The sequence below is a fragment of the Ananas comosus genome, linkage group 22 (assembly GCF_001540865.1).
Source record: "Ananas comosus cultivar F153 linkage group 22, ASM154086v1, whole genome shotgun sequence".
In the NCBI taxonomy this organism is placed as follows: Eukaryota; Viridiplantae; Streptophyta; class Magnoliopsida; order Poales; family Bromeliaceae; genus Ananas; species Ananas comosus.
The window spans coordinates 8,186,875-8,212,735 of NC_033642.1; the positions used below are offsets into that span (position 1 = coordinate 8,186,875).

Here is a 25,861-nt window from a genome sequence, read left to right on the forward strand (position 1 = left end):
CAATTTTGCGGTACATACTATAAGAAAATACGAAGAAATATGTATATTTTGTTTGTTTCTGTACGCAATATCATATTTGGCATATCGCGACAAATCAATCGTAATTAACTTTTTATGGTTCGACAAACATAACTCTATATGTTTTCACTCCAACTCCGTTTTGCCTACTACCATTAGATGAACCTGAACACTAAACAGGCCCTGAATAAATTTTGGAAGGAGTTCGTGCGTATCAATTTATGCATGTTTGTAATTTGTTAGTAGTAGCTTAATAGCTCGGGACATGGACGTCGACCGGGAGGTCAAGGGGTCGAGCTCCTGCCTGAGGTTAAATTTGGGCTCATGTCCCTTGACTCACATAGTTATGGGGAGGTCGGCAAAGATGATGCTGGTTACTCAAATACCATACAAACACTTACACTTTCTACTCGAAGCAGGATTTGATAAGTGGCTTAGGTTGAAATAATGGCGAGAGCTTGCTTAATTATTGAACCTCATCCAAAACTATACAAAGGACACACCGTCGCTAGTACCAAGTCATTGTGTCCTAGCATCCTATGCAAAATGAACCCACCCTTTTCCCATCAAACCTAGTCATCTATGAATTATATGCAATTATCTCCATCACCAACTTATTTCATTTTTTGTCACATCTAGTCTCTTGTGTCACTATAAATAGCCTAGGGCTCTCAAAGCGAAAAACCACAGCAAAATTAATCACTTCAAATTGATAGTTGTAACACTCACTGCACTTCTGAACATGGCTCAAGAGCAGGTTCCAGTCATGATCACTGCTGCTGCAGGAAATGAGGCTGAGTGGGAGCTGATTCAAGCAAAAGAAGATCAGCCAAAGTCGGATTTCGTTGCTTCCAAGCTTCGGTGCGATAGCTCCGACTCGGATTCGAAGTCTGGTTCTGATTTGAACTCGGTGAGAAACTTCAACAGTTTAAGACTTTTAAACAGAAGACGATTATATCATTTCGAAAACAACCGATTTTCCAAAACTTTTAGCTTTTTAATAGTAGTGTATTGTATATCTTCGATGCAACGCAAATCAATTGATTTACTTTTTAGAAGACCTAGGATGTTATGAAATGGTATATACAAATTTTGGCGAGCTCCCTACGAACATGCTCTATCAATTTTATGTTACGTACGTTGAGCAAAAAGTGCTAACTTGGCGGGTTCTTTATGTTTTGACTTAGCAATCAAATAAGAAAAAAGATTTGAAAGGCAAATCAAAAGTGGAGGATCTGAAAGAGAAAATCAGAAAGAAGATAAGTGCGAAAAAAGAGCAAAGAAGGAAGAAAACGCTCGAACGCAACAGCTCTAAATCCGGTTTAGTTTCTGCTTCTGCCTCACCCCCTACGGTCGATCCTGACTCGGTAACACTACCTTACAAATATAATATTTTTTTAGTATTTTATTATATTTTTTCCTCTTTTTTTTTTATTAGATGATACAATAGCCATCCTAGTATATACCTATTATTGGCTAATTTTGGAGGATATGTTGGTACATGGTACATGCAATTCTAGACATGGTACTGTACTAATTGCTTGTGAATATTAGATTTAAAAAGTGAATTGAGCTAAATATTGAGCCAAAAATAACAAAAATGTAGCTTAATATGCAAAATACTTTTCTTACTTCTACTAGTGATGACAAAACCTCCAAAATACAGGCAAAGAAGAGGGGAAAGAAAGAGATCGCAAAGAGTGCTCACATGAAAGGACTTGACAAGCTGGAATGTAAAAGCTCCGACTCAGATTCAAACTCAAAGTCGGATGATGATTCTAAATCCGGTTCTGATTCTGATACGAAATCTAATCATTCTGGGTTGAAATCTGATTCGGAATCTAAGCCTACTCTGGTAATAATAATATTTTAACCTGAAATCCATGTCCATATGTGGTCACTAGCTTATTAACTATGTGAAAATAGGTTATTACATGCTACTTGTTACTTGTAGTACATAATTAAGAGTTTCATCCTACACCAATCATTTTTAGAGATTAAAAAAAGCACAATAAATTTTCATCATATGACTAAATTGCATCTACTTTCCTGAGCTATCATTTGCCATAAGATGCAAAAATATTAATCACAGTAAAATTTGTCCATCCTTAAAAGCACAAGAAAGAATACAATAAATTAAGTTGCTTTTTTCTATGTTTAATTTGTTTACGCGAATTTTATTGTGCTTTTAAGGATGGAGAATGATTTTTTTTTTGTATATTTTACATGAATTGTTCATTGTTAGCTTATTCTGATGCATGTTGGGTACATGGTAATAAAAGTTCTAACCATAACATCTTATTAATTGCTTATGAATATTAGTTGCAAAAGCTGAACTGAACCAATTATTGAGATGGAAATAACAAGAAAATAATTTAATATGCAACTTTTCTTGCTTCATCTAGTAATAGCAAAGTAGCTTAATATTCAATTTTCTTTTGATGACAAACACTCAAAAATACAGGTAAAAAAGATAGGAAACAAAGCGATTATAAGGACTACTCATGTAGAGGGACTAGATAAGCTGAAATGTAAAAAGTCCTCGGATTCAAGCTCCAAGTCTGATGATTCTTCAAAATCCGATTCGGACTCAAAGTCAAGTGATGACTCTCCTTCGTCTCCTTCTTCGAAATCCGATGACTCTCCTTCTTCTCCTTCTTCGAAATCTGATGACTCTCCTTCTTCTCCTTCTTCGAAATCTGATTCTGATTCAGATTCGAAATCATCAGATTCGAAATCATCAGATTCTGGTTTGAAATCTAACTCAGAATCTAAATTGATTGCGGTAATTATATTTTTAACCGGAAAGCCTTGTACATTTGTGCTTATTAGCCACTTTGACATAACATTATTAACTCTGTTAAGAAAGAACCAAAACATGATTTACTTGTTTGCTATTTGTTACTTGTAGTATACGAAAGAGATGACGGGAACTGCTCATATAGAGGGACTTGACAAGCTCGAATGTAAAAGCTCGGACTCGGATTCAAACTCAAAGTCGGATGATGATTCTAAATCCGGTTCTGGTTCTGATTCTGACGCGAAATCTAATGATTCTGGTTTAAAAGCCGGTTCAAAATCTAAATCCAGCGCGGTAATTTTATTATTCAACCTGAAAACCCTATATTTTATGCTCACTAGATAGCTTGAAGTAAGCTAATTAAATATATGAAAAAAGAACGAAAACAAGATTTACTTATTTTCTATTTGCTACTTGTAGTATATGAAAATTTCAACCTACACCATTACCTTTTTAATATGTGACTACATTCAACAGTTACTTTAAATAGCACAACACTATATTTTATGCCACTTCTACAACAGCACTATTTTCTACGACTTAACCGAAAAACCCCTACATCACATCTATTTACCTAAGATGTCATCTGTCATAGGATACCAAAAAATTGATCACTGTAAAATTTGCCCATGGATGCAAGCACAAAATAGAATATTGTGGATTTACCTTTTTTATATTTAATTTGCTTATGTAAACTTTACTTTAAGTGGGAAGAGATTACATGGAGGATGAGTCTTTGCATACCAACCTCTCATAAAACTTTAAGCTGCCAAAGAATAGTGTTTTATTATGTAGTTTATATAAAATTATTTTAGATATCTATTATTTGATTATTCTTCATTATTGTTACGTACATAGGAATAAATATTCTAGCCATAAGATTGTATTAATTGATCATGAATATTGGCAGCAAAAGCTATTGTGCTAATTGTTGAGCTAAAGATGCAAAAAAGTAGTTTAATATGTAATTTTTCTTTTTGTACTTATGTCTCCAAGATACAGGCAAAGAAAAAGGGAAAGAAAGAGATGACAGGAGCCGCGCATATAGAGGGACTTGACAAGCTCAAATGTAAAAGCTCGGACTCAGATTCGAGCTCAAAGTCGAACGATTCTGATTCTGATGCAAAATCTAATGATTCTGGTTTGAAATCTGGCTCGAAATCTAAATCTAGCATGGTAATTTTATTATTTAACCCTAGCACCCTATATATTATGCTCATTAGGTAGCTTGAACTAAGCTAATTAACTAGATGAAAAAAGAAGTCTTTACTTATTTTCTATCTATTACTTGTAGTATATAAAAATTTCAACCTACACCATTAACCTTTTAACATGTGAGTACACTCACCGACCGTCCTTAGAGCAAGTGGCAAAGGACTTGGTGGTTGGTATCGGATGTCCCAAGTTTGAATTCTATTTGATTCACATTTCAAGCTAAATTTATTTCTAAATAAAATAAATGAAACGAGTAGCGTGCTACCTATCTCTCAAAAATATATATATATATATATATATAAGTACACTCTACAGCTCCTTTAAACACCACAACACTATATTTTACAGTACTTAAGTACATATGTCATAGCATGGATACAAGCACAAAATAGAATATTGTGTATTTACCTTTTTTATATTTACTTTGCTTATGTCAACTTTACTTTAAATGAGAAGAGATTACATGGAGGATGAGTCTTTGTATACCAACCTCTCATAAAACTTCAGTCAAAGAATGATGTTTTGTATAGTTTATATATAATTATTTTAGATATCTATTATTTGATTAGTCTTAAATAATTGTTAGGTACATGGTAATAAAAAATTCTAGCCATAAGATTGTATTAATTACTTATTTATATTAGCAGCAAAAGTTATTAGGCTTACTGTTGAGTTAAAACTACGAAAAATAGTTTAATATGTAAACTTTTTTACTGATATCTCCGAAATACAGGCAAAGAAAAAGGGAAAGAAAGTGATGACAGGAACTGCTCATATTGAGGGACTTGACAAACTCAAATGTAAAAGCTCGGACTCGGATTCAAGCTCAAAGTCTGGCGATGATTCTTCTTCTAAATCTAATTCTGATTCTGACGCAAAATCTAACGATTCTGGTTTGAAATCTGGCTCAAAATCTAAATCCGGCGCGGTAATTTTATCATTTAATGCGAAAACCCTATATATTATGCTCACAAGATAGCTTGAAACAATCTAGTTAACTCTATGAAAAAGAACAAAAACATGACTCACTTATTCGCTATTTGCTGCTTGTAATACAAAAAAAGTTCATCATGTATCGTTAATTTATAGAAATTAAGAAAAGCACCGTTAAATTTTATTATGTGAATAGTTTGTATCTATCTCCTTATAAGATTTATAAGGATTTATAACTGCAAAATAACAAAAAGTAGTTTAATATGCAATTCTTTTTCTACTTCAATCTAGTGACGTCAAAGACTCCAAAATACAGGTAAAAAAAATACGAAAGAAAAAGATCACAGGGGCTGCTCATGTGGAGGGACTTGATAAGCTGGAATGTAAAAAGTCTGACTCAGATTCAAATTCAAAGTCGAGTGATGATTCTTCTTCCAAATCTGATTCCAATTCAGATTCTGATAAGAAATCTAATCATTCTGGTTTGAAATCAGACTCGGAACCAAAATCTAGTGAGGTAATTATATTATCTAATTGAAAAAGCCCGGATATAATATATATCTGCTTACACTAGATAGCTTGACATAACATTATTAACTCTATGAAAAAAAAAAAACAAAAGCTTGATTCACTTATCACTATTTGTTACTCTTAATACATAAAAGTTCGTCCTATAAAAAAAAATCAAGTAAAATTTTATTATGTCCATAGTTTGTATCTATCTGCCTAATATTTCTATATCTGTCATAGATATAGAAGGATTTATAACTGTAAAATAACAAAAAGTAGTTCAATACGCAAATTTCTTTTTTTTCCTGCAATCTAGTGACGGCAAAGACTCCAAAATACAGGTAAAGAAAATACGAAAGAAAAAGATCACAAGGGCTGCTCATGTGGAGGGACTTGATAAGCTGGAATGTAAAAAGTCTGACTCAGATTCAAATTCAAAGTCAAGCGATGATTCTTCTTCCAAATCTGATTCTGATTCTGATTCTGATAAGAAATCTAATCATTCTGGTTTGAAATCAGACTCGGAACCAAAATCCAATGAGGTAATTATATTATCTAATTGAAAAAGCCCGGATATAATATATATCTACTTACACCAAGTAGCTTGACATAGCATTATTAACTCTATGAAAAAAAAAAAAAGGAACAAAAGCATGATTCACCTATCGCTATTTGTTACTCATAATACATAAAAGTTCGTCTTATAAAAGAAAATCAAGTAAAATTTTATTATGTGAATAGTTTGTATCTATCTGTCTAATATTTCTATATCTGTCATACATATCGAAGGATTTATAACTGTAAAATAACAAGAAGTAGTTCAATACGCAAATTTCTTTTTTTTTAGCTGCAATCTAGTGACGGCAAAGACTCCAAAATACAGGTAAAGAAAATACGAAAGAAAAAGATCACAGGGGACGCTCATGTGGAGGGACTTGATAAGCTGGAATGTAAAAAGTCTGACTCAGATTCAAATTCAAAATCGAGCGATGATTCTTCTTCCAAATCTGATTCCGGTTCTGATTCTGATAAGAAATCTAATCATTCTGGTTTGAAATCCGACTCGGAATCAAAATCTAATGAGGTAATTATATTATCTAACCAGAAAAGCCTTTTATATATATATATATATATATATATATATATATATATATATATATATATATATAGTGTAGAGCTATTATGCTAGCTATCGGAAGTATAGAACAAAAGCACGATTCACTTATTCATTATTTGTTACTTATAGTACATGAAAGTTCGTTTTTGACATAACATTATTAACTCTATGAAAAATAGAACAAAAGCTTGATTCACTTATTCACTATTTGTTACTCATAATACATAAAAGTTCATTCTGTACCGTTAATTTCTAGAAATTAAGAAAAGTACAGTAAAATGTTATTACATGAATAGTTAATTTGTATCTATATGCGTAAAATGTCTTATCATAAGATATAGAAGGACTTATAACTGTAAAATAACAAAAAGAAGTTTAATATGCAATTTGTTTTTTACTTCTATTTAGTGATAACAATGACTCCAAAATACAGGTAACGAAAATACGAAAGAAAAAGATCGTAGGGGCTGCTCATGTGGAGGGACTTGTAAAGCTGGAATGTAAAAAATCTGACTCAGATTCGAATTCAAAGTCAAGCGATGATTCTTCTTCCAAATCTGATTCCGATTCTGATTCTGATAAGAAATCTAATCATTCTGGTTTGAAATCCGACTCAGAATCAAAATCTAATGAGGTAATTATATTATCTAACCAGAAAAGCCTTACATATATATATATATATATATATATATATATATATATATATATATATATATATATATATTGNAAATGAGTTGAGACAAAAATATATAAGGATAATATATGCTCTTATTTTCGGAGGGATATGCATCTTAACCAAAACAGAGCGATATACACAACGCGCTATTGCTTACAAAAATAAAGAAAACTTTTTTCATATTATAATTTTTCTTTGCACATAATGCATCCCACCTGCAATCCGAAACAGAGCTTTAAGATCAAGGTTCTATAGAATTCGTGAGTTGAGACGACGTGTCGCCTAATAAAGAACATCAACTGGCTCCCTACTCAGCCTTATGAAAAGAGTTGGTATATATATGTTCCAAACGAAAATAACTAAGGACTTACTTATTGATATCCAAAAAATTAAGTTTAAAATTTAGTTGCTTCACATTTTTAGCTGAATTTATTTCTTAAAAATGAATATACTATTTTTTTAAAGCCAATTTATGCGTGACAAATTAATATGTCAATATGTTAGTAATTTTTTTGAAAAAGTTAAACCTAATCACTCTTGTCACTCGAAATGATGTCAATAAGATAAATGGAGATGATTTATCTTATTGCAAAAAAAAAAAAAAAGAAAAAAAGGCTGAATATAGTATGTCATTATAGATATCTAATATCTAATCAAGTTGTCATAGTAGATATCAATCTCTGATTACACTCCTGATCTTTCAAATACTAAACTTTTTTTACAAAAATTAAGAAAATATACTTAATTAATTCCTTTTAAGGGAAACCCAAAAAAAAAGTGTACCTTGGCTGTGTGAAACTCCTATTACAAGCATTGTGTGAACAAAAAAAAAGAAAGAAAACAAAAAATCTTAATTTTCTCCTGCACATACTATATATGCGTGACAAGTCAATTCATACAATTATAGATAAGGATTTAAGTGCCCATCAGCCTATAGTAAAGCTCAAAAAAAATATAATTTTCAAGTAATTTTTTTTTAATAAAGTTCAAAAATTTTAATAAAAATGCATAATAAATAAAAAGAATATTTTGTTGCAAAAAAAAAAGTAAATATTGTATGCTATTATATATTGTCGCAAATGTAATTTTATGATTTTGTATATACAATGCCGTACTATACCAACAAATTTTCTCCACGCACATAAATCCTTACTAATGTGTCAACATCCACTCCTCAAGTAACCTTTAACTAGTTTCCAACACTAGGAGCTAATTAACTAACTTAATAATGAAAGAGAGGGAGTGAGAAGAGTCAAAAACATGTTTTTTCCCTTCAAAAAATCACGAGTAGAGCTAGAATACTTGTAAAAGTATCACCCAAGTGATACTTGTGTGTTTTTAGCCCTTGGATGGAGAGATGTGAGGTTGAGATGATGGTGGTAGGTGGAATAGTGTTTGATCCAAGGACTATTAGTAATCAAAAAGTAGATCCAATGGCTAAAAACATACAAATATCATTTAGGTGATACTTGTAAGGGTGCGTTTGGTTCGCGCTATCTTTTAAAGATTCCTAGTAATCCAATGGGAATAAAAAAATATGACGGTGTTTGGCTAAACGCGCTAAGTAATCTAGTTGGTAATATTGGATTCACTTGGGAATAAGATTCACCCCAAAGTACTAATCTCATTCCCTTGAGGGAGGGTGGGTATCCTCGTATTAATGGATTGGGGTAATCATAATATGTCTAATATCTTTCTTTCTTCCTACCCGCCGGCTAATTGATATTATTTTTCTTTACACTCTAACCTTATATCTCTCTCTAAACTTATTTTTCTCTCTAAAATTCAACTTTTTTCTCTCTAACTAAGCTTTCTCTCTTCTCTCTCTCTCTTTGCTAAAATTTACTCTTACTCTCTCTAATTTCGCTATATATTTTTTTTCTATTTTTTAATTATTCTCTCTCTCTCTACTGTTACATCTCTCTCCCTTTTTTCTAAAAAATGTTGAAACTTTTTGTAACATATATCTAAATTAATTAAATCTAATTAATTAATAATTGTATATTTTTTCTTAATATTAAATAACATGGCTAATTAATATTACCATCGCGATACCATACACGAGGAATTCCACCTTCTTGATATAGGATAATAGAAAGATAGATCTCGGATATCTTTTTATTCATACATAATCTTTTTAATGCGAACAAACGCACGCCTAAAAGTTATTCTAGTCCTACTCAAAAAATCACATCTTTAATAATAATTACCACTACATAAGGAGAGCACTTGTCTTAGGTCAAAGTTTGCTCCCAAGTTACAATTCCAAGTAAAGCCACCACCGTTCACACGAAGCAAGCCCATTAGTTGATGGAGAGCGTTTTCAAGTTTCCATCTTGGAAAGGTCACTCCTGGACTCCCAAAGCCAAGTGTGCTGAGCAGGCTGAGCTTCTTCCAAATCCAAACCTGCGAACTATTCCATTATTAAAGTTATTTGAAGCTTTTTTTCGTTTTTTTCTTTTCTTGAGAGATAGATAGCAAAGATACTTGCCTTCGTTATGTTTCATAGAAATAAAATTAGTCAGATTGGTCTGACTTTTTATACATGGGTATCAGAATTACAAAGTGATCGAGTTGGATTTTGATTTAGCCAACTCGTTTTTCAACTAATTTCGCGTTTCGTTTTATCTGATTTTATCCACTCTCTAACCAATTTGTAACATGCTAAAATAAGTAAAAAAAGGTTAGTTTCACGTAACGATCAGTTAGAATTGTGGATCGTATTATAATATGTAAGAATTTTTCAATTTATTGACTTAAAAACTTTTGTATCGAGGCTTCAGTTGGAAGAGACGTCGATAAATAATCACAATTCATCTTTGAAACAACTCACTCTAAAATGTTAGAAAACTCTAAAAACTCTTTCGATTGTCAACTCAGAATCGAACGTGAATACTCTAGATTGAAATCAAAATAATCCATTTACCTAAATTAGATCGTTTGAAGATGAACAAACTATATTTATGTGAAACTATTTAATGGTTATTTATCCGCATAATTGATTAATTGAGTTTCTCACCTTAATAATGCTGACTCATCAGCAACATGCTTAGGACTTTGAGAGGAGAAGTTGCGTACGCTAAGTACCAATTTAGTCTTTTAGGTTATCTCGCAACTTATTAACACAACATTCAACTTGTGATTGGGTGACTTGTCGCTTCCTCACTAATTTTTTATTTTATTTTGGGTCATACTTAGTCATTTTTTCAGAGAAATTGGTTTGCTGACATCATCCAAATAGATGGGAGCATGAAAATGGTGTTTCTTTTTTTCTTTTATTGTTATTATTAAAAAATTTGTTTACAGTGTATTATTGGTTGAATACATTATAATATATATATATTTAAGTCGATGGATGTTTATATATATATTTGATCAGATTACACTACAACAAAAACGGTCTATAGCGACACTTTTAAATATAGGCATACATTGTTAAAAACGTGATGCTAGCTAAAATTACCGACACTTTTAAAAAGTGTTGCTATATGTGGGGTCGCTAGGTATATAGTGACAGTTAAAGAGTGTCGCTATAACCTAAAAGAGTGCTGCTAATTTACCAACACTTATTTAAATATTTAGCAACCGTCGAAACTCTATCTCGTTGGCTGCGGTGGCGGAGGAGGACGACAGTAAAGACTCTTCATCTAGAATTTCAGTGGATTGAGTGAAGAGAGAAGAAAAGATGGTAATTAATTTTTCTTTTTTTTTTCTTTTCTGTTTGTAATCGGGCCAAATGGACTGGGTGTGGTGGGTTGAGTAGAGTAATTTTTTATTTTTGGTTGGATTGGGTTTTATATTTAGGCATTAGTAGATGTATTTTTAAGTTTTAGTATAAATGGGACACTTACTCAAAAGTGTTCCAAACATGTGTCCCTATAACTTAATTCTGTTGTAGTGTTAATACATCATATTTATTAAAAATAAACATCACTTATATTCTTCTCGGCTAAAAACAACTTGACTCTTGAGAAAAGAATGTAAAGTCCTTATCTTGACCTTTATATTTCCTCGCACGCCTGAGGAATTTGACGTTTATTAACCAAATTTGACTAAATTTAATAAATATGATATGTCCTTAATTATTAAAAATAATTCGCTAATATCATTATTTTTCAAGAGAATCTATTTGTTAAAATCAACTTTAAACCAGCTTCATCTGAACCGATTCAACTACCGTTTGGTTCGGGGTTAAAGAAAAATTAGTTATTTTATGGATAGGATTAAGTTCAGGATTAAGGTGGGGTTTGAATATTTTTGTGTTTGATCAGAATAGTGAAAAATAGTGTTTGGTCGGAGTATGTGGAATAAGAAGAATAGTGGGTTATTATGAATAGAAAATAATATTTGATTGAAATTTGGTAGGATTAGGTGGAGTTAACTAACCCGGAATAATTCATTTGAGGTGGGATTAACTAACCCTACCCATTTTTAGGTATGTTTGGAGATAATATGGGGGTTAAGGGATTATTCCACCCCTTAACCCCCAACCAAACAAAGGAGCGCGACGCGACGCGATTGCGAATTCGATTATTCACCATATATGTGAGCTGGAATATTCGCGAATTCGATTATTATATTTATTGTAAAATAAATATAATAATTTATATTTATTGTAAAACCTCTAAGGCTTCGTTTGGTTCAAGTATAAGCAAGAACTAGTTATACCGGGGATAGGTACAAGTATGGATTTTCGTAGGAACAAGGGTATTTTTTTGCTTGGATAAAAATGTGGGTATAAGCTGGAACTAGAAAATTTGTGTTTGAATGGTTATTGAAAATAAGAGGAATAATGGGTAATTGAACTTTTTAAATACCGAAAATATCCCTTTCTCTAAAATTAATCCTAGGCACAATTTAATTTAAATTTGCTTGTAAAATGTATTATTTTGATAATACACTAATCAATTTAAATGTCAGGAATTAAATTTTCAATTTTTTTGATATTTTATTAATTATTACCTTTATTTAATCAATTTTAAAAAAGAGATAAACTCAAGATTTTACAAAAATATTTGGAAAGATCATGTTAAACCCAAAAAACAGATCACACAGAGGAAGGAGGCGGCGCTGCAAGCACAGATCGCACAGAGGAAGGCGGCGGTGCCCAAAGAACAGATCGCACAGCGAAAGGCGGTGGCGGCCAAGGCGCAGATCGCACAGAAGAAAGCGACGACGCCAAAGGCACAGATCGCACAGAGGTAGGCGGCGGCCCAAAGCACAGATCGCACACGGGAAGGCGTCGGCCACCAAAGCACAGATCGCACAGAGGAAGGCGGCGGCGCCCAAAGCACAGATCGCACAGAGGAGGGCGGCGGCAACGAAGGCTCTAATCGCACAGAGGAAGGCGGCAGCGACAAAGCACAGATCACACAGAGAAAGGCAAAGGCGACAGCAGTGATCGCACCGAGGAAGGGCCTTATCCCGGTGTTTGGATCTTGTACAAGATCTAGGCTACGAAGAGAGGAATAAAGGCCCGGGGGTTCCTTTGATAGAGAAGAAGGCGAAGAGAGGCTGCCCTGGCCACGGGGGTCCTCAGATCGGAGGGTTTCGAGTGACGGCGACGTCGGCGAAGCCTAGATCTGACAAGGGCAAGGGAATTCCAAAGATGGAGCACCCTCAGATCTACAATTTGCAGCGACGGTGAAGATGGCGAAGACACGAAGGAGGGCATAGGGGTTCCATAGATGGAGAAGAAGGCCACGAAGGAGAAGCGAGTGGGGTTAGCGCTTATAGAGATGGAGAAGAAGGCGACGACGGCAGAGAGAAGGGAAGTATTTTCCAGATATGCCCCCGGTACAAACTTGGGATTGGCTTGTTCCAACCTAGGGGCGGGAACAGTAGTTCCCACCACCCTTAACGGGTTATACCAGTATAACCGTTAAGGCTGGTGGGAACTACTGTTCCCGCCTAAAACACCTTATTTGGGGTACAAGATATGGGCGATTAACCACTTATCCCCTATTCTGTACCAATATCAAACAAAGTGTAAGAGATTGCGAATTACGATTTATTATATTTATTGCGTAAATAATTTATTATATATTCACCATATATGAGCTGGAATATTCACAAGTTTGCTGACGTAGGCCTTCTATCATGCTGAGGAAACTTTGACAAAAATAGGTTGTTTGAAGAGGTCATACTAGGTTGGCCAAAATGGCAAAATGTTGTGTCATTAATTAGGGCAAAGGAGTATATGACTAGAAATAGTTGAATATTGGTCCAAAACCTTTTATTTAAAAATTAATTAAAGTCCCATTAATGTAATTTGCACATGTTGTTTACGAAAAAATCAATGTCAATAAAAAGAACGTCATTAATGACGTATTACGTGATATTCCTTTGGGGGGGGTTAAAGGTTCCTGAGGTGACATTATTGCACGAAATTAATCAGATAAAAATATCAAAAATTTATTTGAATTTTAAATTATTTTAAATTAGCTATTTAATTTTTTAAAATTTTAATTTTACTATATAATATTGCAGTTTGTTTGATTTAACTGGGTTAATGATATTTTCAAAACCTTCTATTTCAAAACTAATTAAAAGTCACATTAATATAGTTTGCCATGTTATTTGGGAAAAATGAATGTCAATAAAAAAAAAACGTCATTAATGACGTACTACGAGATATTCCTTTGTTGGGGGTTAAGGTTCTTGAGGTGACATTATTGCACGAAATTAATTAGATAAAAATATCAAAATTTTATCCGAATTTTAGATTATTTTTGAATTGGCTATTTAACTTTTAAAATTTTAATCTTACTATATAATATTTCAGTTTGTTTAATTTAAATCGGTTAACGATATTTTGACTTCAAAATTTGAATATATTGTTTATTTTTATAGATTTCGTTAATATAATTTATATAATTCTTGTAATTATAAATAATTAAAGTAATTAGTTTAAATTTTAAAGTTAAAGTATCGTTGACTGACTCAAATCAAACAAATTAAAATTTTGATAGTAAAATCGAAATTCTAAAATATAAGATAGTTGATTTAAAATGATTCATAGTCTAAATAAGTTAGGAGATTTGAAATATTTTTTAGCTTTCTATCTTATTTAAATTCTATCTTATTCTCACTACCTATTACCTTTCTTATTTTATTTTTTCCATTCAAACATTATTTATTATTTTTAAAATTAATTTATTTTTTTTAAAATATAAAATTAGTCTACTTTTTATTTCTGTCTGAACTTATACCTATTTATGAAATAGACAATTTTTATTTATATTCGAATCAAACGGTATCTTAATAAATATATTTATTTTAAATATTAGCAAAAAAAAAAAGAAAATTAATTTTATTTAAAAAAAAAATCAATCTTTTCAAAGTTGAAACCACAGCTCTTTTTGGCGAAAAATTCTAAAATGCAACGGGTATATTAGTGACGTGGCGTAACAAACAAATCAAATTAATCCTTTTAAAAATATATGTCCCATCATGATTGTAAAAAAATATTTTTATTGTACTTTTGTTTGAAAAGAAGAAATATGATTGGCTTGTTATTGATGACGTGGTGCAAGTGTGATAGTGTAGAATTCCTCCTTTTTGGCACCAGCATCGTCGTACGGACCCACGCTCCAACCGTCCAATCACAATGCAGCAACACGTCACCCTCGTCTCACACGCTCCGCACGTGCCACGGCGGCCTCCTCGCTACGCGGACCCCACAATCGCACGCGCCTCCAAAACGTCCCCCGAAATGGGTGATGGGACCGTAATTAAATGCTTGATGTTACAACTCGACTCCGATATCGCATCGGCCATTAATTACGGAACAATTTAATTACTTAATTAATTAACATTTTTTAATTCTGAAATTATTAAAATATGCTTGTGGACTTCAAATCTTACTAGTAAATTCTATAAATTTTAAAAATATTTAAAGATTTTTTTTTGAAATTAATAAAAATATTTTCATCAATCAAAAATAGACAAAATATTTTCGAATTTTTTTAAAAAATATATTAGATATTATTTAAAGAAAGGTTAATTTTAAGACAAATAAAGTGAATTGCAAATATATTACTACAAAATTCAACTTTTATATGTTGTTTCTACAAAAATGCTAATATTTTTAAATATGTCCCTCTGATTTATTACTATTAAAATACTATTTATTTTATAAGTAAAATAATTTTTTTACCATCACAAATATATTATTCTAAAACTCCCAACTATTAAGCAAAGAGGAGTAAAAATATCAATTCACATCATTAATTAATTAGGTTTAAGTATTTTATCAATGGTTAATTAATTTTTTTTTAATAGATCCTAACGACATGAATATATTTGAATACATCAAAACTTTGTAGGTTTATATTTATAATCTACTATGTTTGTAGGAATTTGTATGAAATTAATCATGTAAATTATATATATAAGAAGAAAAACTATAGTTAGTTTTTTTAACCCATAATTATATAAATTTTGATAACAGTAAAATATATTTACTGACAAAAATATTATTTTTTAAAACAATAAATATAATAATTTAAATTTTATAAAAATATTTATTTTTTATCAATACATGATTGCGGAACCGGAAGATCCCTGGCCGCCCCACTGGCGGCGGGCACGAGCCGGCCGTGTTCGGCGAATCGGTCGTGGGCGCGAGCGGCGGGCTGCGGGCGGGCCGGCGAGGGTGCGCAGTGTGCGAGCGGCGTGGGATGGGCGCGCGTGCGCGCGGGCTTGAGGCCGGCGCGGAGCGGGTTTTTTTTATTATTATTATTTGGCTTTTTTCCCGGTGGACCACTACACTCTCTCTCTTTTGCTTTTTTTTTTTTTTTCCTTTTCTAACTTTCTTTTTGTAGTAATTGATCACATATAAAAATTTAAATTTTAAATTTAAATTTAAATTAGAATTAAATTTTAAATTTAATTATATGAACGGGGGAAATAAAAATTGTACGGCAGTCTTCGCTTCGGTGGGGCCCACACTCGCCGAGTTTGTATTTAAATTTAAAAATTAAATTTTAAATTGAATCTAAATTTTGATTTTCAAACTTAAATTATTTTAAAATTGATTTCAAACTTAAATTTTTTAAATTTTGATTTCAAACTTAAATTTTGTAGATTTTGATTTCAAACTTTAATTTTTTTTATTTTGATTTTGATATTTGAATTTACATTCAAAATTAAAATTTTAATTTAAAGTGATATTAATAATTATAATAATTTACTATTGTATTACCTTTCCGCCGCATCAAACTTATTAATCGGGAACACTTACAAGTTCGAACTACTCTCCGCGAAAGATCTGCAATAAAATAATATTTAAAAATATTAATGCATAATAGAAAAAAAAGATAATATTGATAATAATAATAATTTACTGTTATATAATCTTTTTGTCGTGAAGCGCGGAGCCTTTAATTAGTATTTATTATTTGTTATCATTGTAGGGATCAGGAGTGTGCGAATGTGGGAAGGATGAAAGGATGGGGATCTCGTTTTGGGTTTCTACATCACAGCTTTAATTTTCTGCATGTGCGGGTTTTGTATTTTATGGAATTAATTTTTATCGCTCAATATGGCGAGATAAATTCGTACATTTTATATTTTAAGTGCAAAAATTTTATAAAATCAATTTGAATTGATTTTATAGTTTTGTATTTTTTTAAAAAAATATTTTTTTTTCATCAGCTCCTTTATTAATATTTTATTAAATTATATAAAAAAAATTTAAATACTTCATCTAGATTTATCGAATATTCACTTTCATATTTTTTAATTTTAATTTTGTCTTTGATTTAACGAAAAAAAATTAGTGGAGAGAATTATAAAAAAAATAAAATAAAATCACGGGATACTAAATTTATACACTTTAAACCATACGATACTAAAATAAAAAGGTGTGAAATCACACCAGTGATATATGAAGTTTTTCTTATATTTTTTACAATTGAAGAAAGTAATTTATAAAATTACAGAATTTTGAAAATATATTTTTTAAATATGTGTAGCTAAATAAATTAGTTATAATTATTATGTAATCTGCTATATCTAACTAAATATAATTTATATAATTATAAATAAAGCGTTTTTAAATGCATTGCTTTTCTAATTACCTCCAACTACTAGGGGGTGTTTGGTACTTTGGTTCAGCGTAAAACGAAAAATTATTTTCAATATAAAAAATACTTTTCCATTTGTTTGGCACAACATAACAATATTTTTCAATGTCGAAAAAAAATCAAGTTTTTATTTTTCGCCGTTTTTCAGCTTTGTTTTCTACCGTTTCTCTAGAAAAAACGAAAACTCCTCTGCCTAAAATTTGCTTCTTTTATTTTTTTTTTTGCTACCGAACCAAACAGATATTAAAACAAATATTAATGGAAACTATTTTTTTTATTCATTCTTTTTATCTTTCAATCCAACAACTATTCATAAAAACTAATTTTTTCTTGAAACCAAATACTACAAAATGTCTAAAAAAAATACCAAAATTTCTTTTATAAAAATTATCTTTTACCATTTTACGTTGATCTCGACGTATCCGAACCAAACGATCCCTAAGAATGAAAGGTCTCCATCCATTTATGCCTTGGTCTTAGCAAGTAGCATGTAAGTTAACTTAGGGTTGGGACCATTTTAAGGACCACTGTAAGCGTGGCAGCTCATTGCAATCATTGGGTACCGGTTCTAATTACTGGTCCCTTCTCCAAATTGGGTAACGCCAAAAAAGTATTCTTTATTATAGTTATTTTATATATATAAATAATAAAAAGTAGAAGTCCGACTAGGATATTATCTATAGCACCAAGTATTTTGTGCTATCAAGTTTTTCGTCGTTAAATTTAAATCTTTTGCTATTTTTTTTCGTTAGTCTATACTATTAAACCAATAACTCACTTAACCTTAGAGGGCCTGCATCGTTCGAACCGTACATTTTTTTTATCAAATGGTCAAAAACCTAATAGGACTAATAGTTTGGTGCTATTGATAGTATTCCAGTCTAGTTCTAAAAGTTAGAGTACTATATTTTGGAAAGTTTTCAATAATAAAATATCTGATGCGGTGATCAACTCTGATAGAAATAATCTGTATTGAAACATACAGGAACCAAATTTTATAAAATTCTATATTTTTATGGGTAAACTTCAAATACCATCTATGTGGTTTCACATTTTCTCACTTTCTCACTTTATTATCCTATGGTTTAAAGTGTATCAATTTAGTATCATGTGGTTTTATTTTTTCCTTTTCGACGGTCCCTCTTTTAACTTTACGTTAAATTATATACAAAAATTTTAGATACCCCACCTGTTATTTATCGAAAATTCACTTTAGTACTCTTTAGTTTTAACCGTCACCGATTTAATAAAAAAAAAATAGTAGAGGGGATAACAAAAATAAAAAATTAGAATCACAAAGTACGAGAGCGATATACTTTAAATCACAGAATACTAAAGTGAGAAAATACGAAACTATAGGAGTACGTAGCATTTGAAGTTTTTTCTATTTTTATTACATGGAACTCTATATTTTCAATGTAAAATTGTCACTGTCTCTTCCACTTCTACTATCAAATTTTCTATGTTAATCATGTTAAGGTATTGAATTATTATTCATGTTGGAAGGTAAAAGTCAAAGCAAAGTTCAATATGCACCCTATGTAGCAAACATAAAGAGTGGATAAACATCATGCATGATATGTTTATCCATTTCTCAATTTCTTTTTGGCATATGCTTTTTTTGAGCAATATTATTCAAACATTCTGTAGATAGGTATAAATCTTATATTTAATTAGTCTTTTTTGTGGTCTAGATTAATCATGTTTTTAACTTTTTTAAAATAAAAATTTTAAATAAATTATATTAATTTTTTGATGCAAGAGTGTAAGATCTACATTCTAGTAAGAAGTTTGTGCATGTGTAATTTTTTCAATGTATCAAATATGTACACTAAAGAATCTTAATTTGCACGCGAAGTTACCTAAACATTATTATGAACATCAAGCACAGAAGCTTTTTTTCATACCGATTTTTTAAAAAAATCTATAAAAAAATCAATTTTGCTCTTGAAACTTTGTTCTTAAAAAATGCAGCATCAAGTCAAAAATTATCTATGTCTATGTCTATATCTTCTATACATTATTTTTTTTAAATTTGTCACATGAGAACATTTCCTTCATTGTTGAGAGTGTGGGCTTCACCTCGAATCGGCTCAAATCCTCTTGGATACAAGCTGACTCGCGAACAGCAAGCTAAATTGCCAACCCTATTAATAATACAATCACAAATTTAAGAATAACATACTTGAAATATTAGTATTACGCCAAATTATATCCTCCCCATGCCATAAGGCTCAATAAGAATGATTAAACACAAATGTTTTTATCTTAAATAATCACTATATATCAAAAATAGAAAAAATTTTAAATACCATCTCTGTGATTTCACACTTTTTTATTTTAGTATTCCACAGTTTAAAATGCACATCAATTTAGTACCTTATAGTTTTATTTTTCTCTTTTTATTATTCCCTTCAGTAATTTTTTTTCATTAAATCAGTGACAAACTTAAAACTAAATGATACTAAAGTGAATATTCGATAAACCTAAATAAGCTATCTGAAAATTTTTGTATATAATTTAACGAAATATTATCGGAGAAGCCGGCAAAAAGAAAAAAATAAAATCACAGTATACTAAATTGATACACTTTAAATTATAAAATACTAAAGTAAAAAAATACAAAATTACATATATGACATTTAAAGTGTATCCTTAAAAAAAAAAAAAAAAACCCTTCTTGTTGAGATCACTGTACATGCATTTACTCTCTCTCTCTCTCTCTCTCTCTCTTTCTCAATATTACTATCTCTTTCCTAATTATTTTCTGCAGAGAGCATGGTAAAAATGTGGCATCCAAATCATTCATCTTTACTGCTCCGATCTCCCACTTCGGCTCACTTTGGGAAACCCCGCCAGCTGTTAAAATTTTGGCTAAATTATCTAAAAATCTCCTGTCAAAATTCGATTTTTTACTTTTCCTTCCTATCATTTAAAAATCTACATCTTTTTTCTTTGTAAAATGAAAAATATTTACTTCGCCCCTGCCGTTAGTAATCCGTTAGGGTTCCGTTTATAAAATATTATTATATATTTTTTTATGCCAAAAATAGCCTCAGCCTTCTCTTTTGTGAATATGATTAGAAGCAAAATGGTGAGGGGCAAAATAGTTATTTTATAATCATAGTTCATACCGTACCCTCCTGTGAACATTTTTCATTTTATAATGGGGCAAAGTGTAGGTTTTTAAATGACAGGAGTGAAAAATGAAAAATTAGATTTTGACAGGAGGGTTTTCTGTAATTTAGCCTAAATTTTTTTTTTTTAGAAATAGATAGCATGCTATCCGTTTCGTTTATTTCATTTAAAAATAAATTTAGCTGAAAATGTGAATCAATTAGGATTCGAACTTGGGACCTCGAATACCAACCATCAGGCTTTTTGCCAGCTTTTAAAAATTATTTCAAGTTTGTTCTCAATCAGCCGGTCACAAATTCCAAATTATTCTATATGTAAATATTTTATACTGCATGTAATTTTAATTAACAATGTTTTTGCCAATCTTCTTTCCTTTTTTTTTTTTTGAGAGAGATAGGTAATACGCTACCTGCTTCATTTATTTCATTTAGAAATAAACTTAGCTGGAAATATGAATCAATTAGGATTCGAATATGGGTTTCGGGTACCAACCACCAAGCCTTTTGCCAAACTATTATTCTAATGTTGTATTAGATCTTATTCTATTTCAGAAATGCTATGGGTATATATGCTATGTATGGATATGCATCCTACAACCTTAAAATTGATAAGCAAGAATTAGCTATTACAGGGATAGGTACAAGTATCGGGATAAGAAAAATAACGTTTGGATGAAAATTGGATTGTTCCCGGGGATAAGAATAATTTTAGATAGTTTTATATAGAAAATGGAGGTGTTGGTGGGGATAACCGAGAATTACTATTCTCGGGTAAAAAATTAGCGTTTGGGTATAAAGGGGGGGATAAGGGCCTATCCCTATCCCTATCCCCTAACCAAACATTTGAAGTTTTAGTTCAAAATTTTAATAATGATGAAACACATGAGCCAATGTAGAGCGCAAGAAGGTTACGAAATAAAATTTAGGATAAACTTTAAGGCTAATTACAAAAAAAAAAATCTGTCAAAATCTGATTTTTTACTTACCCCCATGTCACTTAAAAATCTACACTTTGCCATCTTATAAAATAAAAAATGTTCACAGAAAATACGGTGTGAACTGTGATGACAAAATGACTATTTTGTCCCTCACTATTTTGCCCCTCACCATAATCATAGGAGAAAAGACTGAGGGTATTTTTGGCATAAAATATGTATAATAATATTTTATAAATGGAACCCTAACGGATTACTAACGGTAGAAGATGAAGTGAATATTTTTTATTTTACAAGAAGGAAAAGTGTATGTTTTTAAATGACAAGGGGAAGGAAAAAATCGAATTTTGACATGAGAGTTTTATGTATTTTAGTCAAATTTTAAATACCATTCCTCTGGTTTCGCACTTTCTCACTTTAGCACCCTATGGTTTAAAATTATCAATTTAGTATCTTGTGATTTCATTTTTTTTCTTTTCGTTAATTTCTCTGTTAATATTTCATTAAATTATATACAAAAAACTTCAGGTACCCTCTCTAGATTTTATCGAATATTCACTTTAGTACCTTTTAGTTTTAACTTTGTCGCTAATTTAATAAAAAAAATAGTGAAATAGATAATAAAAAGAGAAAAATAAAACCACATGATACTAAATTGATGCACTTTAAACCACATAATACTAAAGTGAGAGAGTGTAAAACCACACAGGTGGCTTTTAAAATTTTTTCTAATTATTTTTATGTAAGCGATTATTTTATATTCTCTAGTATGATTTTGGAGCATAATGGAGATTCTAAATTTGATCCTGCTAGATTTTCGATTCATTAAATTTGTTTCGTTTAATTCAAAACCACATCTTGCCCCTATCAAACTCGTGAGCAAGAGTGTTAAATATAATTATTAAAAAATATTCTACGTGTACACTTTAAAAAAAAAATACAGCTCTTACGTATTCCATTCTAAAATTCATAAATTTAATAAATTTTTAATATTCTAAGAAAATGTTAAATAAGACATTGAGATATTATTGGCCACTTGATTAAGTAGATGTACGATCTACATTTTTTTTTACAGTGTATAAATAATATTGTTCAAATTTTAATATTAAAAAGATAAAGATATTCACTTTTGTTTTTTTTTATGGGTAGATCATAATTGACTCTCTTTCATGTGGTAATTAAGATGGTCCCAAATTAAAAAGATTGTTTTATTTTTAAATTTATTTGTTTTCTTTTACACTTTTACTTCTATGAGGAGGTTAATGAACTTTCCCCATCTCCCAAATTCCATCCACTTTTTTGGGACAGCAGTAGCTGCTGCTCCTACGCATAAGCTACTATCATGATTCAGAAGCAGTGGGGAATTAAGATAAAGCATTAAAAGCACATCCTACATGCCTAGACTAGGAATTACTGTGCTTTTTTAACAAATATTTTGCCTGCACCAGGTGTATATATGGGTTCATCGCATAACCGGCTTTCTGATAATAATAATAATAATAATAATAATAATAATACCATGATAGATGTCCCTTCTCAGTAGTCCGTGCAGCGTCCGTTTTTTTCCTAAAAAATAGGCAGGTCTGTCTCAATCTTGCTAGTGCGATCTATTCAGCCATTGTTCAAAATGTCATAGTTTGGTGAAGAAATTTGATTCTACTATATCTTATATGTAGGATTATTCTTTCTTTTTTTCTTTTTTTTCTTTGAGAGATAGGTAGCACGCTACCCGCTTCGTTTATTTCATTTAGAAATAAACTTAGCTAGAAATATGAATCAGCTAGGATTCGAACTTGGGTCTCGGGTACCAACCACCAAGCCCTTTGCCACTTGCTCTAGGGACGGTCGGTAGGATTATTCTAAATTTTTGGTAGTGTTATATTCTTTCTCCCTTTAAGTCCTGACGTTATCATCAGACTCAAATACACTCATAAGTATGAAATGATGTGAGACTTGTCTAGCTAGCTATAGCCTACTTTATGGGGGAGCAATGCTCAAATTCTTGCGCTCTACTCGTTTTATGACCCTATCTCAGTTGAAACTCATCTCACACTTTTAATTAATAATTGGCTTTGATATCAGCTATGACCCCGCACCTTCGAAGAATAGATGCCAGAAAGAGAGATATATAATTGCGAAGAAATGAAATATTAAATTACTTAGAAAATGACTTAAAATACCGTACTAATTTATAGGCCTCTAATCAGCATTAACAATTTAACACTAAGCTCTTCAAATCGAAATTCACTGAGTATATAAAATCTAAAAAGTGAGTGTATCAGAAACAGTAAAATTTGAAAATTGTTACTTCAAAAATCAAATAACGTCAGTTTCTACGCTGTTTATTTACGAAACCACTTAATACTTTAACAAACAATATATTTTAAATTTATAATATTTTGTATGCGAATTTTTGAGACAGCATAAATCACATCTACTAAATTAAAATCTAATTTTAAATATTAATTATTAAAATTTAGGTGCAGTACATGAAACATATAAGTACACCGGGTGCAGGCAATAATTTCTGCGTTGTGGACAGTGAATAAGAGTGAGAGTGTGAATAGTGCTGCAGGGCGAAGTAGGCGTGTGAATTTCCGAGGGAGGTGGACGGTTCGCACGTGCGGGCGGCTACTTTATGGAGAGGGTACGGAAACCCTAGAATGTACCTTACTTTTTTATTCAATGAAGCTTTTGTGGAGAATAGACGGTATAACGGGTACCACCCAACATAACCCGATCCAATAGTACTAAAAGGACAATAATTTTATCGGGACAGTACGGAGCAGTTTTACCAATCGTCCATCATAATTTTTTAAATTCACACAATTTTATATTATTTTTTTAAAAATTATTATACGGTAACTTTTCATTCATAGTTAAGTATTGGCTTTACTTTGAATCAGCTTAAGTCATTCATCTTTTTTTTTCTTCTGCTGTTACTTTCGTTCATCGACAAGATGATTCCTACCTCTCATCATTGTCTTTTTTATTGTTATTTTTTCTTTTTTTTTTGTCGATGTAATTTATATTTTTTTCTTATTATCTATCCGTCGTATCGGATGAATTACTATACTAGTTCCACATAATAGATGCCGGATAAAGTTGTCTTACTTCGAGGACTGTTTCTGTAATATTTTTATTCATAATTTATAAGAGGATATCTCTCGGAATAAAAATAACTTTTTTTTTTATGATTGTGTTTGATTTCTCAAAAATCATAAATAATTATTTTTATGAATAAAATTTTTATAAAAAATACATTTTTCATAATTTTTGTTTTCTTGATTAAAAAACTAAAAATTAAATTTGAAATTTTTGTAAGATTATTTTTTATAAAAAAATTAGATAGATAACAAGGTATTTTTTCCAAGGCCAATTTGTATAAAAAATCCAAAAAATATGTCATTTTCTTAGATTTTACAAATTAAGTCTTTATTTTTAATAAACTGACCATTTTTCCTCTATCGCGGTATGCCGACATCGCGCTTCTCTCTTCAATCTCGTCCACATCTTTGTCGACGTCGGCAATGCGTTCAGATATAGCATAGATTGTGAAAATACATACGATTGCGGCACTTTGACTTCAAAATTTAACGTAATTTCTTACTTTAAAAAATTTATAGTTGACATAATTTTATTATGTTAATTAAATTTGTAAAAGTAGGCGACATTTTAAAATTTTGAAGTCAAAGTATATAGTTCATATTTCAGATAAATTTTGTACGCTTTCACCAACTATTTGTTGGACTATATATTTCGATACAGATTATTCTATTCGTAATCTAATTCAGTCAAAATAAAATTAAATCTACATTTAACAATTTTGCATATGAAATTCAAATCCGTATTAAACTCGTTTGTTGACAAAAAAAAATTAATTTGTATGATAAATACGTAGAATAAATAGGAGACACGGAAATAAGTCAAAAAGGTAACAATCAAATGGTGTCTATAGTTAGGCAAAAATTTCTCATAGTAGAGAGAGTCTTTTTTTTTTTTTTTTTTTTTTTTTTTTTTTTTTTTTTTTTTTTTTTTGTATCCTCCTTTCTCTCTCATTTACTATCATTTTCTCTGTATTTTTCTATACCTGTTTGGGGTTGACAAATTTTAATTTGAAAGCTAATTTAGAAGAATAATTTTATTTTCTCAAAAGTGGATGAGAATGAAGTTATTTTTAGCCGTAAGTATCCGTATGCATTTGTTACTGTAAATTAAATTCATATGTCATTTTATCTTTGAAAAATATTGTAATGAATTTTGTCTGAATATATACTAATGTATAGTAATTAATGAAATCAATAGTGTGAGGAAAAGAAATAGAAAAAAAAAATGGGTAAAAAATTCACTACTATCCATATATTTTTTTCTCCTTTTTATGTATTAAGTTTTTATAAAAATAGATAAAAATAGTGGAATAACTATAGTTTTA

The 25,861-nt window shown here is 30.7% G+C and overlaps 2 protein-coding genes across 5 annotated transcripts; both read left to right on the plus strand.

Annotated features, from left to right (window-relative positions):
- On the plus strand, window positions 717–7,094 carry LOC109727001 (clumping factor A-like). 4 transcript variants are annotated; one of them, XR_002220674.1, is made up of 10 exons: window positions 717–928; window positions 1,206–1,385; window positions 1,685–1,873; window positions 2,483–2,803; window positions 2,930–3,112; window positions 3,815–3,994; window positions 4,767–4,961; window positions 5,283–6,018; window positions 6,360–6,560; window positions 7,027–7,094. XR_002220674.1 is itself a non-coding variant. In XM_020256847.1 (8 exons), exons 1-8 carry the CDS (start codon window positions 761–763, stop codon window positions 5,502–5,504), a joined length of 1,638 nt encoding a protein of 545 aa, XP_020112436.1. In that variant the 5' UTR covers window positions 717–760; the 3' UTR covers window positions 5,505–6,022. The 4 variants fall into 4 exon arrangements, 1 of the variants encoding a protein (XP_020112436.1); XR_002220675.1 differs by having other exon boundaries at window positions 3,821–3,994; XR_002220676.1 differs by lacking the exon at window positions 2,483–2,803.
- Window positions 5,668–12,474, plus strand: LOC109727122 (clumping factor B-like). The gene is made up of 5 exons (XM_020257021.1): window positions 5,668–5,736; window positions 5,818–6,018; window positions 6,324–6,560; window positions 7,027–7,227; window positions 12,316–12,474. Exons 1-5 carry the CDS (start codon window positions 5,668–5,670, stop codon window positions 12,472–12,474), a joined length of 867 nt encoding a protein of 288 aa, XP_020112610.1.